Below are 23319 nucleotides of genomic sequence, written 5' to 3' on the forward strand. Positions count from 1 at the left end.
TCTCATTAGCTGTTCATAGCAGATGCTTGAAATTTTATTACACTCTTTGTTGAGGTATGCCATATGATGGGAATAATTTTGATATGAATCTGATGTCAACTTCATATTTTTCTGTGCATCTGCCTGTAATTGAACATGTGTATATTAACATGATAGTGCTTATTTACATCAGAGCTGGGGTATTACTAGTGAGCATTGGCTCACAGATTTCTTGTTTTTATAAGTATGAACCACTCACTGTATAGCTAACATTGCATTATTTGCATTATAAAAGAACATTAGCTGCATACCGGCTCTTAACATTTCACTGTTTTGAATTTATGAATTAATCTCCCAAGCTTATTCAGTGAAACCCTGAGGCAATATTAATCATCTTTAATTCCAAGAATAAATGTTTAACTGTTGGAATTTATTCAGGCATTATATAAAAGCATTGTTAAATAATATCATCATGATAAATATCTAAATGAGTTAAATGGAAAAAAAGAGTTTGAGTATTATAACACATTTAAACATTTCATCTGGTTTAACTACATTCGAAGCTGATGTGTTACATTTCTTCTGTTTAGCTTTAATGCCCAAGGAGAAGCCACCATTGAATGTTGTGGGAGATGTGGGAGGCAGGATTGCCATTATAGTGGTAAGTAGTGGTAATTATACTGGAATAAGTGGTAAGTAGTGGTATTTACACTGGATGAAGTGGTTAGATTGATAACTATACAAGATGAAGTGGTAAGTAGTGGTAACTACACTGGGCTAAGTGGTAAGTAGTGGTATTTATACTGGACTAAAGGGTTGGTATTGGTAGTTACCATGGGCAAAGTGGTAAGTACATACTGGTAACTACACTGAAATAAGTGGTAAGAAGTGGTATTTACTTGTATACTGGATGAAGTAGTCAGATTGGTAAACTATACAAGATGAAGTGGTTAGTAGTGGTTACTACACTGGGCGAAAGGGTAAGTAGTGGTAATCACACTGGGCTAAGTGCTTGTTAGTGGCAGTTACACTGGACGTAGTGATCAGGGTTTGAAATTAACAGTCGCCCACTCGCAATTTGCGACCAATATTCCTTGTGGGTGACTTAAAGTAGCCCACATGGCGATTAGAAAATTTTCGTTGATAAATATTTGTTTTTCAATCTCGTCCGAATGTTTCGCCTGAAAAATTTCGTAATCATTAAAGTGCTTTATATTTACTAGTGAGAAGTACTAATACATAGAGCGTATGAATGATTGTGACGGACACAATGTGGCATCGACGCATCAATGAGCCAAACAAACCAAAAAGTATCTTGGTTGTATCTGTGAAAAAACCTGCCATGTGCTTGTCTGAATATATGATGTTTAATAACCATATCAATCTTTTTAATCAAAAGAGTTCTACTTCAAATTTAGAGAAGTCGTGCATAATGTTTCTACGGATAGAAAAGAAATATGAAGCATATGATAAAAAAAATAACGAAAAATGGGATTGTTGTATTTTTATTCAATAGAAGGTGTGATAGTTTGTGGGCGAATAAATTTTGATGTGGGCCCCAGAATTGCAAGGTTTAGTAGCCCACATGGCGATCAAGGACTATAAGTTAGTTTAAAACCCTGGTGATAGGCAGCAGTAAATACACTTGTCTCAGTGGCAAGTACATGAAGTAGTAATTACCAAACTTAGTGGTAAGTAGTGGTAATTACAGAAGTTAAGTATTGGTAATTACTAGACTTGATTTTAAGTAGTGGTAATTACTAGACTCACTGGTATTGAGTAGTGGCAATTACTAGACTTGGTGGTAATTACTAGACTTAGTGGTAATTACTCGACTTGGTGGTAAGTAGTGGTAATTTCTAAACTTAGTGGTAATAAGTGGTAATTCCTAGACTTTGAGATAATTAGTGGTAATTCCTAGACTTTGTTAGGATGATTTATTAACACTGGACTAAGTGGTTAGTACTGGTTATTAAACTGGACTAAAATGTAAGTACTGGTGAAGATAACAGTTCTTGTCTATTGCAGGGCTTTATTTGTATCACATAACTATGTATTTTCATAGCTACTATTTGCTATTCACAATAGAGCTTGTTTTACAAGTTACTAAGTTTATAAATGACAGATTTTGATTGTTTATAGGACGACATGATAGATGATGTTGATGCGTTTGTCAAAGTGGCAGAAGTACTGAAGGAGAGAGGAGCATATAAAGTGTATGTCATGGCCACCCATGGTCTCCTATCATCAGATGCCCCCAAACTCATAGAGGACTCCTGTATTGATGAGGTACCTAGATTTGTTCAAAGAAAACAGGATTTTGAAAATTCCTGTATAACAGACTGGAAAAAATTCCAGCTTAAATAGAATTTTATGTAATGTTCTTCAATATCTAAATGTCCTTTGCGCTGATTCCAGAAAATGGGTAGTTACAATTCATAAGTTGTGTTGTTTAAAATATAAAAAGCAATATCAATTTGCTTTTGTAATGGTATGGACCATGGATATTCACCGGGGATGCTCAGTCTATAGAGCACCTGACTAGTGATGCAGGGGTCCTGGGTTCGATTCCTGGTCTAGCAATTCATTTTCTCCTTACCTCTTATACTTGCTTTCTTTTTGTTCACATTATAGGTTGTTGTCACTAACACTGTTCCACACGAGATGCAGAAAATGCAGTGTCACAAAATTAAAACCGTGGACATCAGTATTATGTTGACAGAGGCAATCAGGCGTATCCAGAATAACGAGTCCATGTCCTACCTGTTCAGAAACATTGGATTGGACGACTGATCTCAGGTGTATATGTCTCCGGAACATTAGAATTTGTTGTCTGTAATTTATGTTAGAATATAAAAAGAAATGGATCTGTAATGTTTGAAAATTGACAACAATTTGTTATTAGTTTTGCTAGTACGTGTACCTGCATGGTGTAAAGATAATTTTAGTGTAGTCTAAGCTTTGTTTCATTTGTATTAGAGAACTACATTTTTCTAAAAACACAGAATATAGTTTGACACGTAATAATTTTTTTATTTAAATGGTGAAAATATTGTACTTGCATGTCTTAAATTTCCACATGTATGTTTATAGCTGTTTTCCACAGGAAGAAAACTTTTACCTTGAGAAATAGTATGCTTTCTCTGTAGCTGCAATAATGTAGCCCTCTCCGATTTTTTTTTATCTGATGCCCCCCCCCCCCAAAAAAAGGGGGGAGAGGTCTCCATTATTGCAGCTAGCTTTCACTGTTGATCCTCTTTTATATGTGCTAACCCCCTCCCCCCCCCCCCATCCCCCCCATTCCCACCCCAAGATTTGTTTAAAAACCTAGATCAGTTTATTTTTGTATTGGTTTGTATCTGTTGTGTACATGTATTTCTGCATTCTTTATGATCCATCCAGCTGTTTTCATAGGATTTCCATCATTTTATGTGAAACTTGACTTTATACATGCATATTGGCAGTTTGTTGATCTTATAGTATTACCAGAAATTCCTCAATTCATTCCTGCAGGACTTGTAAATCAGTTCTAATTGTACTTAAATGTCTACATTCATTGTTTTTTGTGAAACAAAAAGGATTCTTGTTAAGGGTTAAATTCTTAGTGTATGTTTAACAATGTATTTGATATGTGTTTATTAAGTTTAGTATGTTTTGTTTTTATGTTTTTTGTTCATGTTTTGTTTGTTGAGGATGGACTCCCTGCAATGATCCCATTTTTTTGTTTGTTTAATTATATCCAGACCCATGACAAATAAACTGGGAAAAACTGTACTTGCCTCATTTCTTTGATATACAGAAGGTACAAAACAGAATACTTAGAAAATACTGTAAACATATTACATTTGGCTGTGTATTCTTTTTAGTGCCTTTGGCGGACAGAAACTTCTGCTAATTCAAGTACACGCTAAATGTCTTGCACGTATACTCATTAATAAGTACATTAATGAATGCCCTCATCGCTTACTTGTTAAAACTCAAACTTCCGCCAAATATTGTACACGCTAAATGTAATACATTTACAGTAATTTGAAATTTTATTACTTTGACCAACACCCAAACTGAATTTCCCATTTTCAATATTTTTAGTGTAGGATCCAAGCTTTGCACTTTTTTTCCTTTCATGCATGCAGGCAAAAAGCCATCTATTAAAAAAAGTGTATATTGCACCAAAAGAGCCTTGTTTCTCAATTTATTTCTCCTTTCCTTTTTGTTGCCATCTAAAAACTTTACTGATAGCCCATCTTGGTCTGAAATTGAGATCATCGCATATTTCACCTAATTATATGAGCAGCCATATTAGGTTGCAAAATAATTTGGTCCAAATTCGCTTTGTGCATGACTTGTACATACAATTCATTGGCGTCGGAAGCAAATTGAAAGTTGGGGGGCTAAGTGTAAGAAAATTTTTTTATGTACCTCCAAAAAAACTGACAAGCAAAAAAAAAAAAAAAAAAAAAAAAGGAAACTTTAAATTTGCCCAAAAGCAAAAATCCTATTTCGTGGGGGGGGGGGGGGGGGGGTTCGAACTCCAGTACCAAACATTTTCTTCCAAACACCAACACTTTTCCCATTTTTCACCTATACTAAGACGTATCTGTGGAGAAGTGGGGGGGCTAAACTTAACGAAAATATGTTCAATGTCTATACTTAGTATATATTTGGAAAAAAAGTGGGGGGGCTAAGCCCCCCCTAGCCCCCCGGTTCCGACGCCTATGCAGTTTTTTAAAGGAAGTACTGTATTTTAAAACGTGGTTATATTGACGAGTTGAAAAATTGATGATTTTTTGTTTACGAAAATTGACGAGTGTTAATTTTAACAAAATATTTATTCAAAAGTTAGGTATCTTTGAATTCACGGGGATACAAAGGCAGCTTCAGAATCAATAAAATTCAATTTTTGTACAGACCATCTACAGTGTTTAAGATGGTACAAACTATCTAAGTTTGTAAGATTTGATTAAATAAATTGCCCTCTTGTAATTTGTCTTCATTATAAGCGGTCAGTTGCCTGAGGTGACAAACTAGGTAAAACATAGTGTGATAATTACGCTAAGTTACGCATTTGATACACTACATTGTAGTTTAGATTCGGCTGTCTGTCTGTGTGTCTGTTTGTAAACTTTTCACATTTACGACTTCTTCTCAAGAACCGCTGGGCCAATTTCAAAGAAACTTGCCACAAAGCATCCTTAGGTGAAGGGGATTCAAGTTTGTTCAAATGAAGGGCCACACCCTCTTTCAAGGGGAGATAATTGGGAATTAATGAAAATTTGGTGGTATGTTTTAAAAATCTTCTCAAGAACCACTGTGCCAGGAAAGATGAAACTTATGGGGAAACATCCTCAGGTAGTGTGGATTCAAGTTTGTTTTACATAGATTGATTGATTGATTGTATACTGTTTAACGTCCCTCTCCAGAATATTTCACTGATATGGAGACGTCACCATTGCCGGTGAAGGGCTGCAAATTTAGGCCTATGCTCGGCACTCAGGGCCTTTGAGCAGGGAGGGATCTTTATCGTGCCACACCTGCTGTGACACGGGGCCTCGGTTTATACGGTCTCATCCGAAGGACCGCCCAATTTAGTCGCCTTTTACGACAAGCAAGGGGGTACTGAGGACCAATTCTAATGTTTTACATAGAAATATACAGGAAAATTCTTTAAAAATCTCAAGAATAGCCAAGCCAGAATTGATCATATTTATATGGAAGCATCCTCAGGTAGTGTAGATTCAAGGTTTTCCAAATCATGACCCCCGGGTGTAGGGCGGGGGCACAATGGCCGACCACAGTTTTAAATAGAAATATATAGGAAAATTCTTTAAAAATCTTCTCAAGAATAGCAAAGCCATGATCAGTCATGGGACTACTTTTGGATTTAAACTTTTCAATATTAAACCAATTTCTACTTTTTGCTAGCAACAGTGCTAAGGTGAGCGATGTGGCCCATGGGCCTCTTTTTAACAATAGATTCAACCTGCAGTACATGAATATCCATATCATCAAAGTTTAGTTTTGCGTACTAGTATGTAGTGGTGTTAGATACATGGTTCTGCTACATTAATTTAGTGCCTACGTTTGGACGCAGGTGTTCTCTGGCGAGTGAGAGTGATTGCTGTTACTTAGCACCAAAGGTGTCAGCAAGCCAAAAGAGATGAGGACATCTCATTCTCTGGAGGGGGACAATGTAGTAGTGTCAGATATATGTCAGCTTACTACCTTGCGTTAGCGGGTTAGCCCTTTAGCTCAATCAGTAGGGTACTGGAATGGTATGCCAGAGGCCTCGGGTTCAATCCCTAGCAGAGGCAGTTACATGTCTCTGTTACACTGAGAAGGGAAGAAGATTTTGATTTTTTGGTAAGTGAGTGGACATTGTTACCATAAGGAATTGGACACTTGGTCACCGAGATATGTTTTACATGTACGTAATGTATATACAGCATGTAATAATGTTCATTAACTAAATTACTAAATGTCCATCAATTTTTAGCACCGGCCAATGATAAATTTTTATTCCCTTGATTGACAGGGATGCACAAGTCAGGTAAATCTGAAGGTTAATTATTATCTCAGTCTTTGATTTTATGGTTTGATCAAGTCAATGAATGCAATTCATAATAATGCTAAGAATATGGTTTGAAATACATGTACTGTCAAAACTATTTGGTCTCAGCTAGTCCATTTTATTGTGAAGCAGAAAAAAAGGTTTATGTCTGGAAAGTGGAGATGAAAATAGGATTGGGTCATTACAAATCTTTTTATTATCCCGCCATGAATATGGCCGGGGCATATAGTGTTTGTCATGTCTGTCTTCTGTCTTTTCGTCACACTTTGCGTTTAGCTCTGTTCAAAGCTAAGTTTCAAAGAAACTATCCAAGATATTTTCATCAAACTTCATATGCTGATAGATATTGATGAGAGCTATGCAACTGCATCAACAGTTTTTGACCTTGATCTTTCCTTTGACCTTGATCTCACTTTTCTTAAATGAGTGTTTAGCTCAGTTTTAAACACACCATTTAAGATGGTGTCATCAAACTTCACATGTTGATACAAACTTGCATGGATGATAGTTTTTGGAGCAGGTCCATTCCTAAGAAACTATAAGCCCTACGCGGACCAAACTTGCATGGATGATGCATCTAGAGATGGACACTACCAGACTTGCTTCGGATGCTGGATCTGACCTACAATTTCATTCCCTAGTAACTATAAGCCCTACTCAAAACCAAACTTGCATGGATGATGCATTTAGGGATGGACACTACCAGACTTGCTTCAGATGCTGGATCTGACCTACAATTTCATTCCCTAGTAACTATAAGCCCTACCTGAACCAAACTTGCATGGATGATGCATCTAGGGATGGAAACTACTAGACTTGCTTTGGATGCTGGATCTGACCTATATTTTCATTCCCAAGTAACTATAAGTCCTACCTGGAACCAAACTTGCATGGATGATGCATTTAGGGATGGACACTACCAGACTTGCTTCGGATGCTGGATCTGACCTATATTTTCATTCCCAAGTAACTATAAGTGCTACCTGAACCAAACTTGCATGGATGATGCATCTAGGGATGGACACTACCAGACTTGCTTCGGATGCTGGATCTGACCTATATTTTCCAAACGAGCAATTCAGCTGCATCACTATTCAAGATATTCTAATCAAATTTTATAAACATACAAATTTTCATGTTGCTTTACTAATATATCCTCAGTGGGGCATTCATGTCCTATGGACATATTTCTAGTTTTTCAAGTACCACTGGGTCAGGAAAGCTTTATTGTATGTGGTAGCAAGTTAAATTGTTCAAATCATGATCCCTTGGGGTAGGGCGGAGCCACAATAGGAAATACAATTTTCACATTGAAATATAGAAAAATCTTTTAAAATCTTCATAACCACTGGTCTAGGAAAGCTGAAACTTATTTGGAAATATCTGTTAATGTAGATTCAAAATTTCCCAAATTACCATCCCATGGCATAGGTTGGGCCACCATAGGTATTGCAATGGAAGGGGGGAATGAAGAACAGCATTGCCAAGTTTTTCAGGTGAGCACTGTGGTCCATGGGTCTATGTTTAACAAATGTTTCTCAGCAAATCAGATTCAACCAATTAAAATGAAAAGTATAAAATTCATAGCTACATGTATAACATATTTCATATAGAAGCAACTTTTTCATGCATGGGTCGAGGACTTTAAATTTTTTTTTGGGGGGGGGGGGGGGGGGGGGAGAGGGGGCACTGGTCTTTAAACAAACGTGACTCTAATTACATTTGTTTTTGTTTAAGACAGAGTGTGGGACAGGTCACTTACCAGCTAAATTCTTGAGAGTCCCATGGAGGTTTGGATCCCTCCTCCCCAATGATCCCAGTCACCCTACTTTATAGATCCTCGCGTGAGGGGTATATTTAGGACAAAATGCTTTCTTTCTTATCTATGACTTTCCTTAAATTCTATGGTTAAAACTAAACGAATTAGATTCATTGGGAGTCTAGGCCATGCTTTTAATGTTGAAATATAATATGCTGACTTGGTATCCTGCACTCAAAATTAGCACGCAAACAATATAAAAGATTGATATACTAGTATCTAAATATATCAATAAATATTTTATCATTTACATGTACAATTTATATTCTGTTTAAACATATAATGCAATTTATAACTAAAATTTTAAGTAGTTTATTAAAATACCCAGAAGATTTGTTTTCCTACAGTACACTTAATTTCGACGAATTAAGCAATAATGCGAAGGAGGAAAATGAAGGGGGAAAAGAATTTCTATTGAAATCTGCAATATACAAATAACAAAAGATTAGTGTACATGCGGCGTTACTTTTTACACATTTCACGATTTAATGACCGCAGTAGAGTAATGAGTGAGGAATAATTAAATCACGTGAGTATGATCTTTGAACATAATTCACCGATTGAATTCACAAAGTAGTAGCAGGTAAATGCGCTGCAGTCTTTCAGATCATTTCATATACAATTTTTCAGTAGAAAATGCTTCACAGGGGCCTAGAGATGATCAAGAATTGAGGTAAATATTCTAAACAGCCGTTAAAGCTGTTGTAATAAAAATATTTTTAAAGAATCGATTCAATTTCTCTAAAGAAGGTCGTGTATTTATGACATTCCCGCCACTTTCAAACGTTATTTTCGCTGGTCAGTGGTCAAACGACACGACTCCCAGATCTTTTTAGACAGTTACATGTAGGTTTACAAGTATCACAATATAGTTTTATTTTATTTATAGTAATATAATTTTAGGGGAAAATTGCACGTTTATGTATTACATGTGCATGTACATGTGACATGTACATGTGTGTGGTATGTATTTATTGACTGTACATTCACAGGTTGATTTGGAACCACTTTAGCAATTTGAAGCAAGATCGCAAATGGGATATAACCATGATAACAGCACGTTTGAGTCGTACATGTAATATGAAAAAATAGGACAAAATATATTCGCATTAAATTTTGCAAATATGGATTAAAATTTGAAAAAAAGAAAGAAGGCTTTCGGTAAAGAGCTTTTTCACATTCTCAAAATGCAACAGTACTCATAAAATCAGTTGAAAACATGGAAAATTGATACCATTTACTAGTATTTCTTTTTAAAATATTATCTCAGAACCACCCTCCTTTTTTCTAGAAACCTAGCAATGTCGCTTATACCATGTATACATCAAGACAGACTTGAGACAAAGTCACATTAATATTTTATCCTGCCTAGAGGTAGAGCATGTTCTAGGTTAATCGCCAAAACTGTTCTATAATTGGGGGATAAAATAATGCATATATTTATTTGATGTTTCTTGCAAGTATTTGTAATTTATTTGCATCGGGATCGAAATTGTGAGTTTAAATTATGACATGTGGCGCGAACAGCAAATACGGTCAGGTGAGCTTGTTGAAATTCGTCGGGAGAAAACATGATTTGTTGTCTCATTCAGATGCAGTTATTGATAAAGTATTTTTTAAGCTGCGGAAAGGGACAGCTTAAAGCCTAGTTTAGCCTACAACTTGGTACAACTACAAGTGAATTTAATCTGGTAAAACAGACCAGGTTGGGACCAATCGCCCAAATGGGATATTATAGTCCGTTTGGGATATAATATCCCAAATGGGCTATAAATTTACAGTGCAAAAATTAAAAAAAAAATATTTTGGCAATAAATATCATAAATCCGCATCGAAACACTTAAAAAGGAATAACTTTTGGAAGCAAATTTTTCTGCAACCCAACATTTTGTATTAAGATTGATCCCCTAGAAGTTAAGGAACTTCCGAGGGATCAATCTCCTAAACAATGGGCATACAGAAAAAACTTGTCAACCAAAAGTTATTCCTTTTTAAGTGTCCTGATGCGGATTTATGATACTTATTGCCAAAATAAAAAAAAAATAATTTTTGCACTGTATAAATTATATCCCAAACTGACTATTATATCCCATTTGGGCAATTGGTCCCAACCTGCAGAATAGTGAATTATTATGTTGTATTTTGAAAATGTATTGTGCTGTTAGACTGTATAAGTTTGAGATGTCAGATCCTGAGTTAGGCTAACTTTGCCTTGAATCAGCTGTGTATTGATAATGCAAATATGTTTACCGTCAGGCATTTTAGGGGGTTGCTCCTTTCTTAATGGCAAAAAGTGTTTTCCCAATTTCATCAAAGAAAATTTCCAATAGACAATAAAAAAACAAACAAAATTTGCTTATAAAATGTAGGGACTTGGTAACATATAATATAAGAGATGTTCAAAAAAATTTATAAATGGCATGCTCTGTTACAACGCACTTTGAAAAATTACGCAATTTTAAGATTTTTTTCAAAGTGTGTTAAATTTGGGACCACATCAATGCACTTTACAAAAATAAAATTTCTTTTTCAAAGTGCATTAAAATCGACCATATTAACGCACTTTGAAAAAATGTGTAAGGCTAGGTCAATATTCTTGGAAATTTTAGTTATGATAAATAATTGAACATGTTCAATAACTCATCAATGATGATGAGGTCACTTTAGGATTTGAAAGTGAGCGATTTTGATTTTTCCATGCTTTGAAAATTATTTCTCTCTAAAATGGTTTACTGTACTTATTTTTTTTGCAGTTTGCATGCATTTTATTTAAACTAAAATTTATTGAAAGTTTTCAATGTTATACCAGTTATGCAAATAAATACATTTGGTGTAGCATAGAAATTGGTGCTAGAAGGGGGGCTTAGGCACACATACAAATGTTTTAAAAAGATATACATAATACAGGCATTGAAAATTGGGGCTTACCTTGGGGGCTAGGGGGTTCCACTTTCAATTTGCTACTGACGGCTTTGTACAGTGTATAAGAAAGAGAAGTTAAGCTGACAGACCTTCTTCTCGTCTTCTCCTTGTTCTCATTGAGGTTAATTATTAATGTGTACATATAGATTAAAAAAAAGGTTTTTGAAAGATATAATTACATGTATATATTACAAATTGATTCTCTCGGTTACTAAAATCTTAGTCAAGAATTTTGGTTTTGTACATTTTTTTTCAAAGTGCATTAAATGTCCCCATGGTAAAAATGTTTATGTACACTCTTAACGCACTTTGAAATGAAAAAAATTTTCAAAGTGTGTTGAGTGTGTCCCAAATTTAACGCACTTTGAAAATTTTTTCAAAGTGTGTTGAATTTGTCCCAATTTTAATGCACTTTGAAAAATTTTTTCAAAGTGCGTTGCCACAGTGCTCCAAATACTGATTGAGTGAATGTTGAAGTATTGTATGTATAAACTGACAATGCTGGTAATTGATTATATTTGTATTCAGCATTAATCATACAAGACTTACAATATTATAATACGCAATCTCTCCTGCAATACAAGTGACTTAAGATCTACACACCTTCATGCACAACAGACGACAACGTACTCACACTTGCGCATCGCACACAGTGTCAAGTTAACACATACCTGCACACACTTATACCACACTACACTCCCCTCCCTTTTGAAAAAGAGGGAGGTACTCCTGTACCTTAATACAACATATGCAAGTAAAAAAAGTCAATGAGTACCTTGCAAATAAAAGAAAAACTATTATTTATTTACATAAATAGAAAAATGACAAAATCATAGTTTTTTTTAAATTTCAACCAAATGTCACTTTTTTCTCAAATGGAATAGCCCAGTCCATTGATGTTTGCCCTCTTTCTGGATTCTGCTGGAAATCAAGAGGTGAGGTTGTCGGCATGACATTTTACTTGCATAAATTTATTCATCAAATCAGAGATGGCATAAAAAATTTGCATTTTAATCATTTTTTTGCTCACCAATATGAAGTGGACAGGAATATTAGTAACACCCATGGGATCAGTGCAAGTGTTGGTGTCCCAGATGAAAGTTTTTGGAGCAGACTTCTTTTTAAGTACATCTATGCCCTAGCCCCTAAGGGATGCATGTAAGATGCTTCAAGTATGTTTCATAATGTACTAGCCAGGGTTTCAGAGACAACAATTTCAGCTAATTTAAAAGAATGATCAGGTTAATGTTTTTGAAACAGGTGTCATTTCCAAGTATTTTGACCTAACTTACAAGAATCATTCATGTACAGTGAACCCTCAGATATCCGGACGCCAGATATTCGGATGCTTCAGTATCTGGACGTTTTTTCATCGGAACGAAATTTTTAAATGTCATTTTGTCTTGTTTAACTGGTGATTCAGATATCCGGATGCTTCACATATCCGGACAAATTGACTGGTTCACTGTACATCTAAAATAAAATATATGGACGTACACTACCAGGCTTGCCTCGGATGCTGAATCTGGCCTTTATTTTTAATATGAGTGAATAGGTTAAAAGTTTTTTGAGCTAGTCTCATTTCCAAGTAACTATAAGGCCTATTTTGACCAATCTTCCATAGATCCATTACCAGGCTTGCTATAGATGCTGAATCCAACCTGCGTTTTATGGATGAGTGAAAGAGTCAAGATTTTTGGAGCAAGGAAATATTTGGAAATAGTCATTCTAATATAACTATTTACCTGTTGAATGATCACAATGAAATTAGGCCACACCAGTAAATTTTTTTGTTCGTCAGGCCCGCCCGTATATATAAACAAAACTATGAAAATAATATTTAATTAATTTAAATTTTCCACACCATGGGGATTCTTTCCTATTTTTCTGTTTTATTTCCGATCTATGTATCGTATTCTTAATCGGCTTACTCTGAAAATAATGAAAAAAAAATTAATCAATCTTTTTCTTGATCCGCCTAAAAATGTCGCCTACAAAAAGTAATAATATTATTTAACCGCTTGCCTGCTCGTACTTTTTTTCATCAAATGCCCGACGAACAAGAAATTAAATTGGTGTGGCCTTAGAGATATAAAGGTTATTCAAATGCACCAATTTTTTTTTTACCTTGAAGCTTTATTTTGAACTTGAACTTACCTCAGCAAAGTCAAGATGTATAGTTATGGTACACCCTGACACCAGCCTCAGGGATAGCATTAGTGCCCTGGTAGAGTTTTAGGAGCAAGTCCATGTTCAAGTAAGTATAAGTCGTACCTGGTCCAAAATTGCATGGATGATGCATTTAGGAATGTACACTACCAGACTTGCTTCCGATGCTGGATCTGACCTATATTTTTCTAGATGAGTGACCAAGTTAAGGTTTTTGGAGCAGGTCCATTTTCAAGAAACTGTAAGTCCTACCTGATCCAAACAAGCATGGATGATGCATCTAGAAATGGACACTACCAGACTTGCTTCAGATGCTTGATCTGACCTACATTTTCTAGATGTGTGATGAAATTATTCCCAGCTCAGCCCTACCCTGACCAAACTTGCATGGATGATGCATCTAAAGATGGACATTTGAAACTTGCTTCGGATGCTGGATCTGACCTGCATTTTTCAAACGAGTGACCAGGTGCAAGTATTTGGAAAACGTCAATCCTCAATGAATTTTAAAACCTATTTAAACAGAATTTGCTTGAATATTGTTGTCAGGATAAATACTAACTGTTAAGGAAATATGATGTGAATTTTGGATTACTTAAACTGATAACATTCATCGAGGTGAGCTTCATAATCTTTGATTATCTATGCTTTTAAATGAGTTTTCATACTTCATATGAAATGAGAGTGTCTCCCCTTTGATGTGTCTGTTTTCTCTTTATAAGAGCAGAAGAAATTTGAGGCTGACCAGGATCCAGAAGTGAGGAGTATTCCCTCTCCTGTTTAACAGCATTCATGAGCAGAAAGTGGGGGTATGATTCATACTTGACCTCTTTGCACCTTTTCCCAATATTTTGGCTTTCCAGTTTGGTGTTGGCTTTGTCAGGCTTTGACCCCTTGATTTTGAATTGACAGGAATCAGAGACGCTGAGACAGTTCAGAAGAAACATCACCTGGAGCCACAGCAACAGCAAAGGAAGCTTATGTGGAAGTATTTTTGATTTTCTCCCTTCTTTCCTCTGCTCCATGCTGTCTCTAACATTACTAACCATCACCTTCCCTTTCCCCCTCATTCGTCTTCCTGAATTCAGTCAATGTTTTCTGATTTTTCAAGGAATTGTGTTGTACTGATTTTATTCACATGAATTTTTGTGATTTGTTGCATTGTTTTGAAGTTTTACTAACATTGTGCCAGTTTTATACTTTCAGGGACTCTGAAGAGGAACAACGATGGAGGAGCAAGGTCGACCAAGAGAAGGATACGAGATGACGAGTCCATTTTCCATCTCTATACAGCAGCCAACATGGCCCAAAGTGTAAGTATTTTTTCGTGATTTGTTGCATTGTTTTGAAGTTTTACTAACATTGTGCCAGTTTTATAATTTCAGGGTTTCAAAAGAGGAACAACGAAGGAGGAGCAGGGTCGACAAACAAAATGAGACGATATGAGGAGTCTATTTTCCATCTCTATACAGCAACCAACATGGCCCAAAGTGGTAAGTATTTTTTCGTGAATTGTTGCATTGTTTTGAAGTTTTACTAACATTGTGCGTGAATTGTTGCATTGTTTTGAAGTTTTACTAACATTGTGCCAGTTTTATACTTTCAGGGACTCTGAAGAGAAACAACGATGGAGGAGCAAGGTCGACCAACAGAAGGAGACGAGATGAGGAGTCTATTTTCCATCTCTATACAGCAACCAACATGGCCCAAAGTGGTAAGTATTTTTTCGTGATTTGTTGCATTGTTTTGAAGTTTTACTAACATTGTGCCAGTTTATACTTTCAGGGACTCTGAAGAGGAACAACGATGGAGGAGCAAGGTCGACCAACAGAAGGATACGAGATGACGAGTCCATTTCCCATCTCTATGCAGCAGCCAACATGGCCCAAAGTGGTAAGTAACTTTTCGTGATTTGTTGCATTGTTTTAAAGTTTTACTAACATTGTGCCAGTTTATACTTTCAGGGACTCTGAAGAGGAACAACGATGGAGGAGCAAGGTCGACCAGGAGAAGATGACGAGATGAGGAGTCTATTTTCCATCTCTATACAGCAACCAACATGGCCCAAAGTGGTAAGTAACTTTTCGTGATTTGTTGCATTGTTTTGAAGTTTTACTAACATTGTGCCAGTTTTATACTTTCAGGGACTCTGAAGAGGAACAACGATGGAGGAGCAAGGTCAACCAACAGAAGGATACGAGATGACGAGTCCATTTCCCATCTCTATACAGCAGCCAACATGGCCCAAAGTGGTAAGTATTTTTTCGTGATTTGTTGCATTGTTTTGAAGTTTTACTAACATTGTGCCAGTTTTATACTTTCAGGGTTTCAAAAGAGGAACAACGATGGAGGAGCAGGGTCGACCAACAGAAGGATATGAGATGACGAGTCCATTTCCCATCTCTATACAGCAGCCAACATGGCCCAAAGTGGTAAGTAACTTTTCGTGATTTGTTGCATTGTTCTGAAGTTTTACTAACATTGTGCCAGTTTTATACTTTCAGGGTTTCAAAAGAGGAACAACGAAGGAGGAGCAGGGTCGACCAACAGAAGGAGATAAGATGACGAGTCCATTTCCCATCTCTATACAGCAGCCAACATGGCCCAAAGTGGTAAGTAACTTTTCTTGATTTGTTGCATTGTTTTGAAGTTTTACATACATTGTGCCAGTTTATACTTTCAGGGACTCTGAAGAGGAACAACGATGGAGGAGCAGGGTCAACCAACAGAAGGAGACGAGATGACGAGTCCATTTCCCATCTCTACACACCAGCCAACATGGCCCAAAATGGTAAGTAACTTTTCATGATTTGTTGCATTGTTTTGAAGTTTTACTAACATTGTGCCAGTTTTATACTTTCAGGGTTTCAGAAGAGGAACAACGATGGAGGAGCAGGGTCGACCAACAGAAGGATACGAGATGACGAGTCCATTTCCCATCTCTATACAGCAGCCAACATGGCCCAAAGTGGTAAGTAACTTTTCGTGATTTGTTGCATTGTTTTGAAGTTTTACTAACATTGTGCCAGTTTTATACTTTCAGGGACTCTGAAGAGGAACAACGATGGAGGAGCAGGGTCGACCAACAGAAGGAGACGAGATGACGAGTCCACTTCCCATCTCTACACACCAGCCAACATGGCCCAAAGTGGTAAGTAACTTTTCGTGATTTGTTGCATTGTTCTGAAGTTTTACTAACATTGTGCCAGTTTATACTTTCAGGGTTTCAAAAGAGGAACAACGATGGAGGAGCAGGGTCGACCAACAGAAGGATACGAGATGACGAGTCCATTTCCCATCTCTATACAGCAGCCAACATGGCCCAAAGTGGTAAGTAACTTTTCGTGATTTGTTGCATTGTTTTGAAGTTTTACTAACATTGTGCCAGTTTTATACTTTCAGGGTTTCAAAAGAGGAACAACGATGGAGGAGCAGGGTCGACCAACAGAAGGATATGAGATGACGAGTCCATTTCCCATCTCTATACAGCAGCCAACATGGCCCAAAGTGGTAAGTAACTTTTCGTGATTTGTTGCATTGTTCTGAAGTTTTACTAACATTGTGCCAGTTTTATACTGTCAGGGACTCTGAAGAGGAACAACGATGGAGGAGCAGGGTCGACCAACAGAAGGAGACGAGATGACGAGTCCATTTCCCATCTCTAAACACCAGCCAACATGGCCCAAAGTGGTAAGTAACTTTTCGTGATTGGTTGCATTGTTTTGAAGTTTTACTAACATTGTGCCAGTTTTATACTTTCAGGGACTCTGAAGATGAACAACGATGGAGGAGCAAGGTCGACCAACAGAAGGATACGAGATGACGAGTCCATTTCCCATCTCTATACAGCAGCCAACATGGCCCAAAGTGGTAAGTAACTTTTCGTGATTTGTTGCATTGTTTTGAAGTTTTACTAACATTGTGCCAGTTTTATACTGTCAGGGACTCTGAAGAGGAACAACAATGGAGGAGCAAGGTCGACCAACAGAAGGTGACGAGATGACGAGTCCATTTCCCATCTCTACACAGCAGCCAACATGGCCCAAAATGGTAAGTAACTTTTTGTGATGTTTTGCATTGTTTTGAAGTTTTACTAACATTGTGCCAGTTTTATACTTTCAGGGACTCTGAAGAGGAACAATGATGGAGGAGCAAGGTCGACCAACAGAAGGATACGAGATGACGAGTCCATTTCCCATCTCTATACAGCAGCCAACATGGCCCAAAGTGGTAAGTAACTTTTCGTGATTTGTTGCATTGTTTTGAAGTTTTACTAACATTGTGCCAGTTTATACTTTCAGGGACTCTGAAGAGGAACAACGATGGAGGAGCAGGGTCAACCAACAGAAGGAGACGAGATGACGAGTCCATTTCCCATCTCTACACATCAGCCAACATGGCCCAAAGTGGTAAGTAACTTTTCGTGATTTGTTGCATTGCTTTGAAGTTTTACTAACATTGTGCCAGTTTATACTTTCAGGGTTTCAAAAGAGGAACAACGATGGAGGAGCAGGGTCGACCAACAGAAGGATACGAGATGACGAGTCCATTTCCCATCTCTATACAGCAGCCAACATGGCCCAAAGTGGTAAGTAACTTTTCGTGATTTGTTGCATTGTTTTGAAGTTTTACTAACATTGTGCCAGTTTATACTTTCAGGGACTCTGAAGAGGAACAACGATGGAGGAGCAGGGTTGACCAAGAGAAGGAGACGAGATGACGAGTCCATTTCCCATCTCTACACACCAGCCAACATGGCCCAAAGTGGTAAGTAACTTTTCGTGATTTGTTGCATTGTTTTGAAGTTTTACTAACATTGTGCCAGTTTTATACTTTCAGGGTTTCGAAAGAGTAACAACAATGGAGGAGCAGGGTCAACCAACAGAAGGAGACGAGATGACGAGTGCATTTCCCATCTCTATACAGCAGCCAACATGGCCCAAAGCGGTAAGTAACTTTTCGTGATTTGTTGCATTGTTTTGAAGTTTTACTAACATTGTGCCAGTTTATACTTTCAGGGACTCTGAAGAGGAACAACGATGGAGGAGCAGGGTCGACCAACAGAAGGAGACGAGATGACGAATCCATTTCCCATCTCTACACACCAGCCAACATGGCCCAAAATGGTAAGTAACTTTTCGTGATTGTTGCATTGGTTTGAAGTTTTACTAACATTGTGCCAGTTTTATACTTTCAGGGTTTCAAAAGAGGAACAACGATGGAGGAGCAGGGTCGACCAACAGAAGGATATGAGATGATGAGTCCATTTCCCATCTCTATACAGCAGCCAACATGGCCCAAAGTGGTAAGTAACAAATTTCTTATTTAAATGAAGTTTGTCACTTGTTAGGGAATGAGAGTGATTCCACTTTGATGTGTTTGTTTTCTCTTTTTAAGCTTAAGAAAGTTTAGGCTGACCAGGATCCTGAAGTGAGGAACAGTCCCTCTCCCATTTAACAGGGTTTATGAGGAGAAAGTGCGGTAAGATTCATACCCGATCTCTTTACACCTTTTCCCAATATTCTTGCTTTCCAATTGATGTTGGCTTTGTTAGGCTTTACCTCACTTTTAATTATAGCTTTTTCTTTAACCGCTCAACCAATTTCAACCAGTTTTGGGATTAAGCATTTATGGGTGAATGGGAAGAAAAATTGTGAATTTCATGGTCTCTTCCCCCCCTCCCCCGAGGCCTGAGGGGTGGGACAATCTTTAAAAATCTTTTTCTTTATTCCTGGACTTATTAAGCAGTCTGTTTGCATGATTGTAATCAACTTTGAGTCCTCTACCAAAAATGTGAAATTCATGGCCCCTTGATCAGGGGTTCTTGTGTAAGGGCAGGGATAAATCAATTGAATAGTAAAAAAGTGCATTATTTCTTAAAAAAACTTCTTCTATTTCTTCTCTACTCATGGGCAATAGATAAACTAATTAGGTACATAATTATGTTGAAAAAGGATGCCTCTTTCAAAATTGCGAATTTTATTTGGTCCCAGGGTCAGGGGTTCTGTTGTAAGGGTGAAGTTTGTTTGATATACACTTTATACAGGGTTATTTTCGCTCCATGTTATTTTCGCCCTTTCACACATAGAAAATATTTTGCCCAGTTTTATATTTGCCCAGTTACAATTCTTTCTAAGAAATCATTCTGTGTTTTATAAATTCAACCCCGTTTTAAATTCACCCTCATGTGTGTAGAGCAGATGGGGAGAAGAAAAAATGGGGGCAAACATTTCCCTTTATACAGTAGTGAAATTGTATCTTTTTCTTTGAAAATCTTCTCTTCTCCTGGATAACAAACTAATCATGTACATGGTTATGATGAGCAAGAAAGTCTCTTCCAAAATTGTGAATCTCATGGACCCTGGGTCAGGGAATCTGGTGTTAGGGTGGGGCTCTATTGATTATTTAGTGAAAAGGCATAATTTTTTGAAAATCTTCTCTACTACTTGGTATTAAACAAACTAAGTACATAGTTATGATGAGCTAGAATGCCTATTTCAAAATTGTGAATTTTATGGCCTCTGTGTAGAGAGTTTTTGGAGTTAGGGCAGGGCTCTATTGATTATATGGTGAAAATACATTAATTCATTCAAATCTTGTACTGAGACTGCTCCTGGGTATGAAATAAACTAACCAAATACATAGTACATGTAATATTGAATAAGGCTGCTTCTTCCAAAATTATGAATTTCTTAGCCCCTGGGTCGACGGTTCTGGTGTAAGGGCGGGGCTCTATTGATTATATAGTGAAAATGCATATATTCTTTAATAATCTCCTCCTTTGCTCCTGGGTATTAAACCAATGAATTATGTACATAGTAATGATGAGGAAGGATGCCTATTTCAATTTGTGAAAAGTCTCAAATCAGTTTGCAAGGAAAGATGAAACTCGTGTGGATTTATTGTTAGGTAGTGTAGTGGTTGAATAAGGAGGTTGCTGACTCTGCATCGTTGAAGATGGTGGAATAAGCATTTGGAGGAAGCCAGACATATTGGATTGGAACAACATGCCAACAATGCTGGAATGGAGGTATTTCTTAAAAGTTAGAGAATAGCAGAGGTAAGTTTGTTTTATTATTATTTTGACACACCTACTGAGTACTAATATTTCTGATATTTATCATTAGGGGTCTATGTGGTCCTTCGTGTTTATGGGTCCCATTGGTTGTTCACGATGGCCACCTTTGATTGTCAGTCTGGAGTGTTTCCTGCTGCAGTTGGAAGGTAAGAAGTGTATAGTAGTTGTAAGTAGTGTTACCAAGGTGTTTCTTAGTGTTAGGTTTAGTTTGGTGTTGTAGTTTGAGGTAGTAAGTAGGCTTTAGTTGTTTAAGTTAGACAGCTTAGAGTTCTTTAGGAGTGTAGGTTATTATTGTAATTAATGTATTTGTTAGTTAGTGCATGATTTGTGCTTGTGATGGATAGGTTTGCATGATTAACACCCTAACAAGCAGGGTTCTCCATGAGCTGTTTTACTGTGTTGGTCCCGACACAGAAAAATGTTCTCCGACACAGTAATGATTCAAATTTTATCTGTGTGAACAGGTAAAATTTTGCCAACACAGTAAGATCTTTGATAATAAGAAAATCGAAACATACAAATTCTCTGTATCTGAAACATTATTAATCAAACAATTCTACCGTCTTTCAATTCTAAAAGATATCTAGAGCACTTAATTACGGTTTCACCTTGCGTAATCAATTATTTCCTACACCCTCGCCAGACTTTACGCATGAAAGAACAAAGGCAAATAATTGGTTTTCATACTTCCGTGTAACGGTTAATTGGTACTAGTAGTTGCAATTAAAGTACTTTGTATTATTTTTAGAAATATATTTAAATGTCTTTTCTATAGAATTACTGTAGATCACTAAATTTTCGCGACACCTTATTTTGCGAGATAGCTGTCATTGATAAGCGAGACAAAATTTCACGAATTGTGGTCATTGCTCTATATAATTTTAAGGAATACTATTATACGCAAGAATTAAATTTTGGCTAGCACACTATCTTGCGTAATTACACGAAAATAAAGTTTACACAAATAAAAAGTGATTTACAGTATGTTGGCATTGTAAATCAAACATAACACTGTACCGAAATCATTTACTTGATGTAAATAAATAGTTTTAAATTTTCAAGGAACTTTTAAAAGTATTTTACTATTCCGAAGTTTCTTTTTTTTGTAATTCCTTAATTTGATCAAGAAAATTGACAAAAAAACAAATTTGCTTTAAAAAATTGTAAGTAGTTTAACTTTATCGACAAGAATTTCCTCTGCATTTCACAATATCCCGTACCAAACATTCTAACAAATGCTCATGAGCAGCTCATGAGACTCACATGAGAATCAAGTAAGAATTGTATGCAAATTAGGTAGAAATTTTGCTCATGTGCAGAAGTCTTTGTTAGGGAGGAAAATTAACCAAAATGCACATGTGCAAAATTATGCTCACCTCAATGCTCATGAGCAAAAGTCTATTCAATTTGCTCACCTAAGAACAGCCTAATTTAAGATATAGCATTGGTAGTGATTTTTCTAAGTTCCGTTTTCTCACGTGAGCAAGAGGTGAGGAAATTGGACATAGTCAAAATTCAGTATTACAAGTAGATTTCCAAAACCAAAGATTTACAAGTCTCAATTCCTCACGTGAGGCTCACGTGAGGAAATACAATACTTTGACACTCTACATGGTCCAAGCTTTCCCAAGCCTTTATTACAAATTGACCATGTGTTAAGTATTAACACTTCCTGATGATAGCATCACAAATGATTGGGGACCAGGCAGGAATATCTTAATTTCTTGAGCTTCTAATCTTCATCTCCCATCAATTTGAAAATGCTTTCCTCTACTTAAACAACCTGTTGTGTCCCCCACTGTTACTTAAGGTGGGGCAGTATCCAATGAGGAGAGCCAGTTAGGATTTGTGCGCCTTCAAAGACCAGTTCAAAATTTCAATACAAAATGTTTGTGAGGGACATTGAAAGTATATAGATTTATACAGTGAAGAACTGAAATATGCTTTTGGAAATACATGTCACCACAATATTGAACTAGATGCCATACTATTTTTGTAACGAATTAGTAATTTTTTTTTTTTAAGTGTGTGCATGTATTCTTAAGTAATTATAATGAATAGTGATTCAGTTGCAAATTCAATCGCTGAAATACCGTGAAATTTTAGTGCTTTGCGTAAACTCTGCAACACAGTAAAATTTCAAACGATGGAGAACCCTGCACAAGTAACAAGCTACTAAAACTACTAACGTCTGCTAAATGTTGTGTGATGCGTCTAGTGTGTTGGTGTTAGTGTGTGTGTGCTTGTCACCTCTCGCTTTCATCCATCACCGCTGGCTAGCAGCAATGTGAAAAGGGAAGGCATTTTTATGTCTTCCCCTGCCAGAACATAGCCTCTCCACAATAAGTCCTATGCGATGCCTCCACGTGGAAGCAGATGGATACTGGGTACCATTTGGTCCCAGGCTAAGTTCGCAAGGGCGCACGGGAAGATGAATCTCAAAAGCATTGGTAAACATCTTATCTAGGAAAGAAAACTGATCACAACCCCTATTTAGTAGAAGAATCAATTGATATAGGTGCTGGTTTTTAAAAGAAGTGAACCTTTGTTCATTTTATGTCTTTGTCATCTTTTTTGTAAAAAGTAAGATTTTGTAGATTTCAGCTCCATAAAAATAAAGGCGAGTAATTTAATTTTGTGTTAGATGCCCCTTGCGAAATTACGCAATTATCACTTCCACGCATATATCTAGGAATCTACAGTATGTACGCAGGGATATATATAATTTTTTTTCTCAAGCCACAATTAGTCATAATTTATTGATATCAAATCATCCTTTTTGGT

The 23319-nt window shown here is 36.7% G+C and overlaps 1 protein-coding gene across 1 annotated transcript; it reads left to right on the top strand.

Moving 5' to 3' along the window:
- Window positions 1–509: 509 nt before the first annotated feature.
- Window positions 510–3259, top strand: LOC134278700 (phosphoribosyl pyrophosphate synthase-associated protein 2-like). Its single transcript, XM_062760992.1, has 3 exons — window positions 510–640; window positions 2122–2268; window positions 2614–3259. Exons 1-3 carry the CDS (start codon window positions 575–577, stop codon window positions 2770–2772), a joined length of 372 nt encoding a protein of 123 aa, XP_062616976.1. The 5' UTR covers window positions 510–574; the 3' UTR covers window positions 2773–3259.
- Window positions 3260–23319: the final 20060 nt, after the last annotated feature.

The sequence above is a fragment of the Saccostrea cucullata genome, unplaced genomic scaffold, assembly GCF_032062105.1.
Source record: "Saccostrea cucullata isolate Sc308-1 unplaced genomic scaffold, CSIRO_AGI_Scuc_v1 ctg6157, whole genome shotgun sequence".
In the NCBI taxonomy this organism is placed as follows: Eukaryota; Metazoa; Mollusca; class Bivalvia; order Ostreida; family Ostreidae; genus Saccostrea; species Saccostrea cuccullata.

Coding starts and splice junctions, on each gene's coding strand:
- LOC134278700 (XM_062760992.1), top strand. CDS start 575: ATGCCCAAGGAGAAGCCACCATTGAATGTTGTGGGAGATGTGGGAGGC. Junction 641..2,121: donor GCAGGATTGCCATTATAGTG/GTAAGTAGTGGT, acceptor GATTGTTTATAG/GACGACATGATAGATGATGT. Junction 2,269..2,613: donor AGGACTCCTGTATTGATGAG/GTACCTAGATTT, acceptor TTCACATTATAG/GTTGTTGTCACTAACACTGT.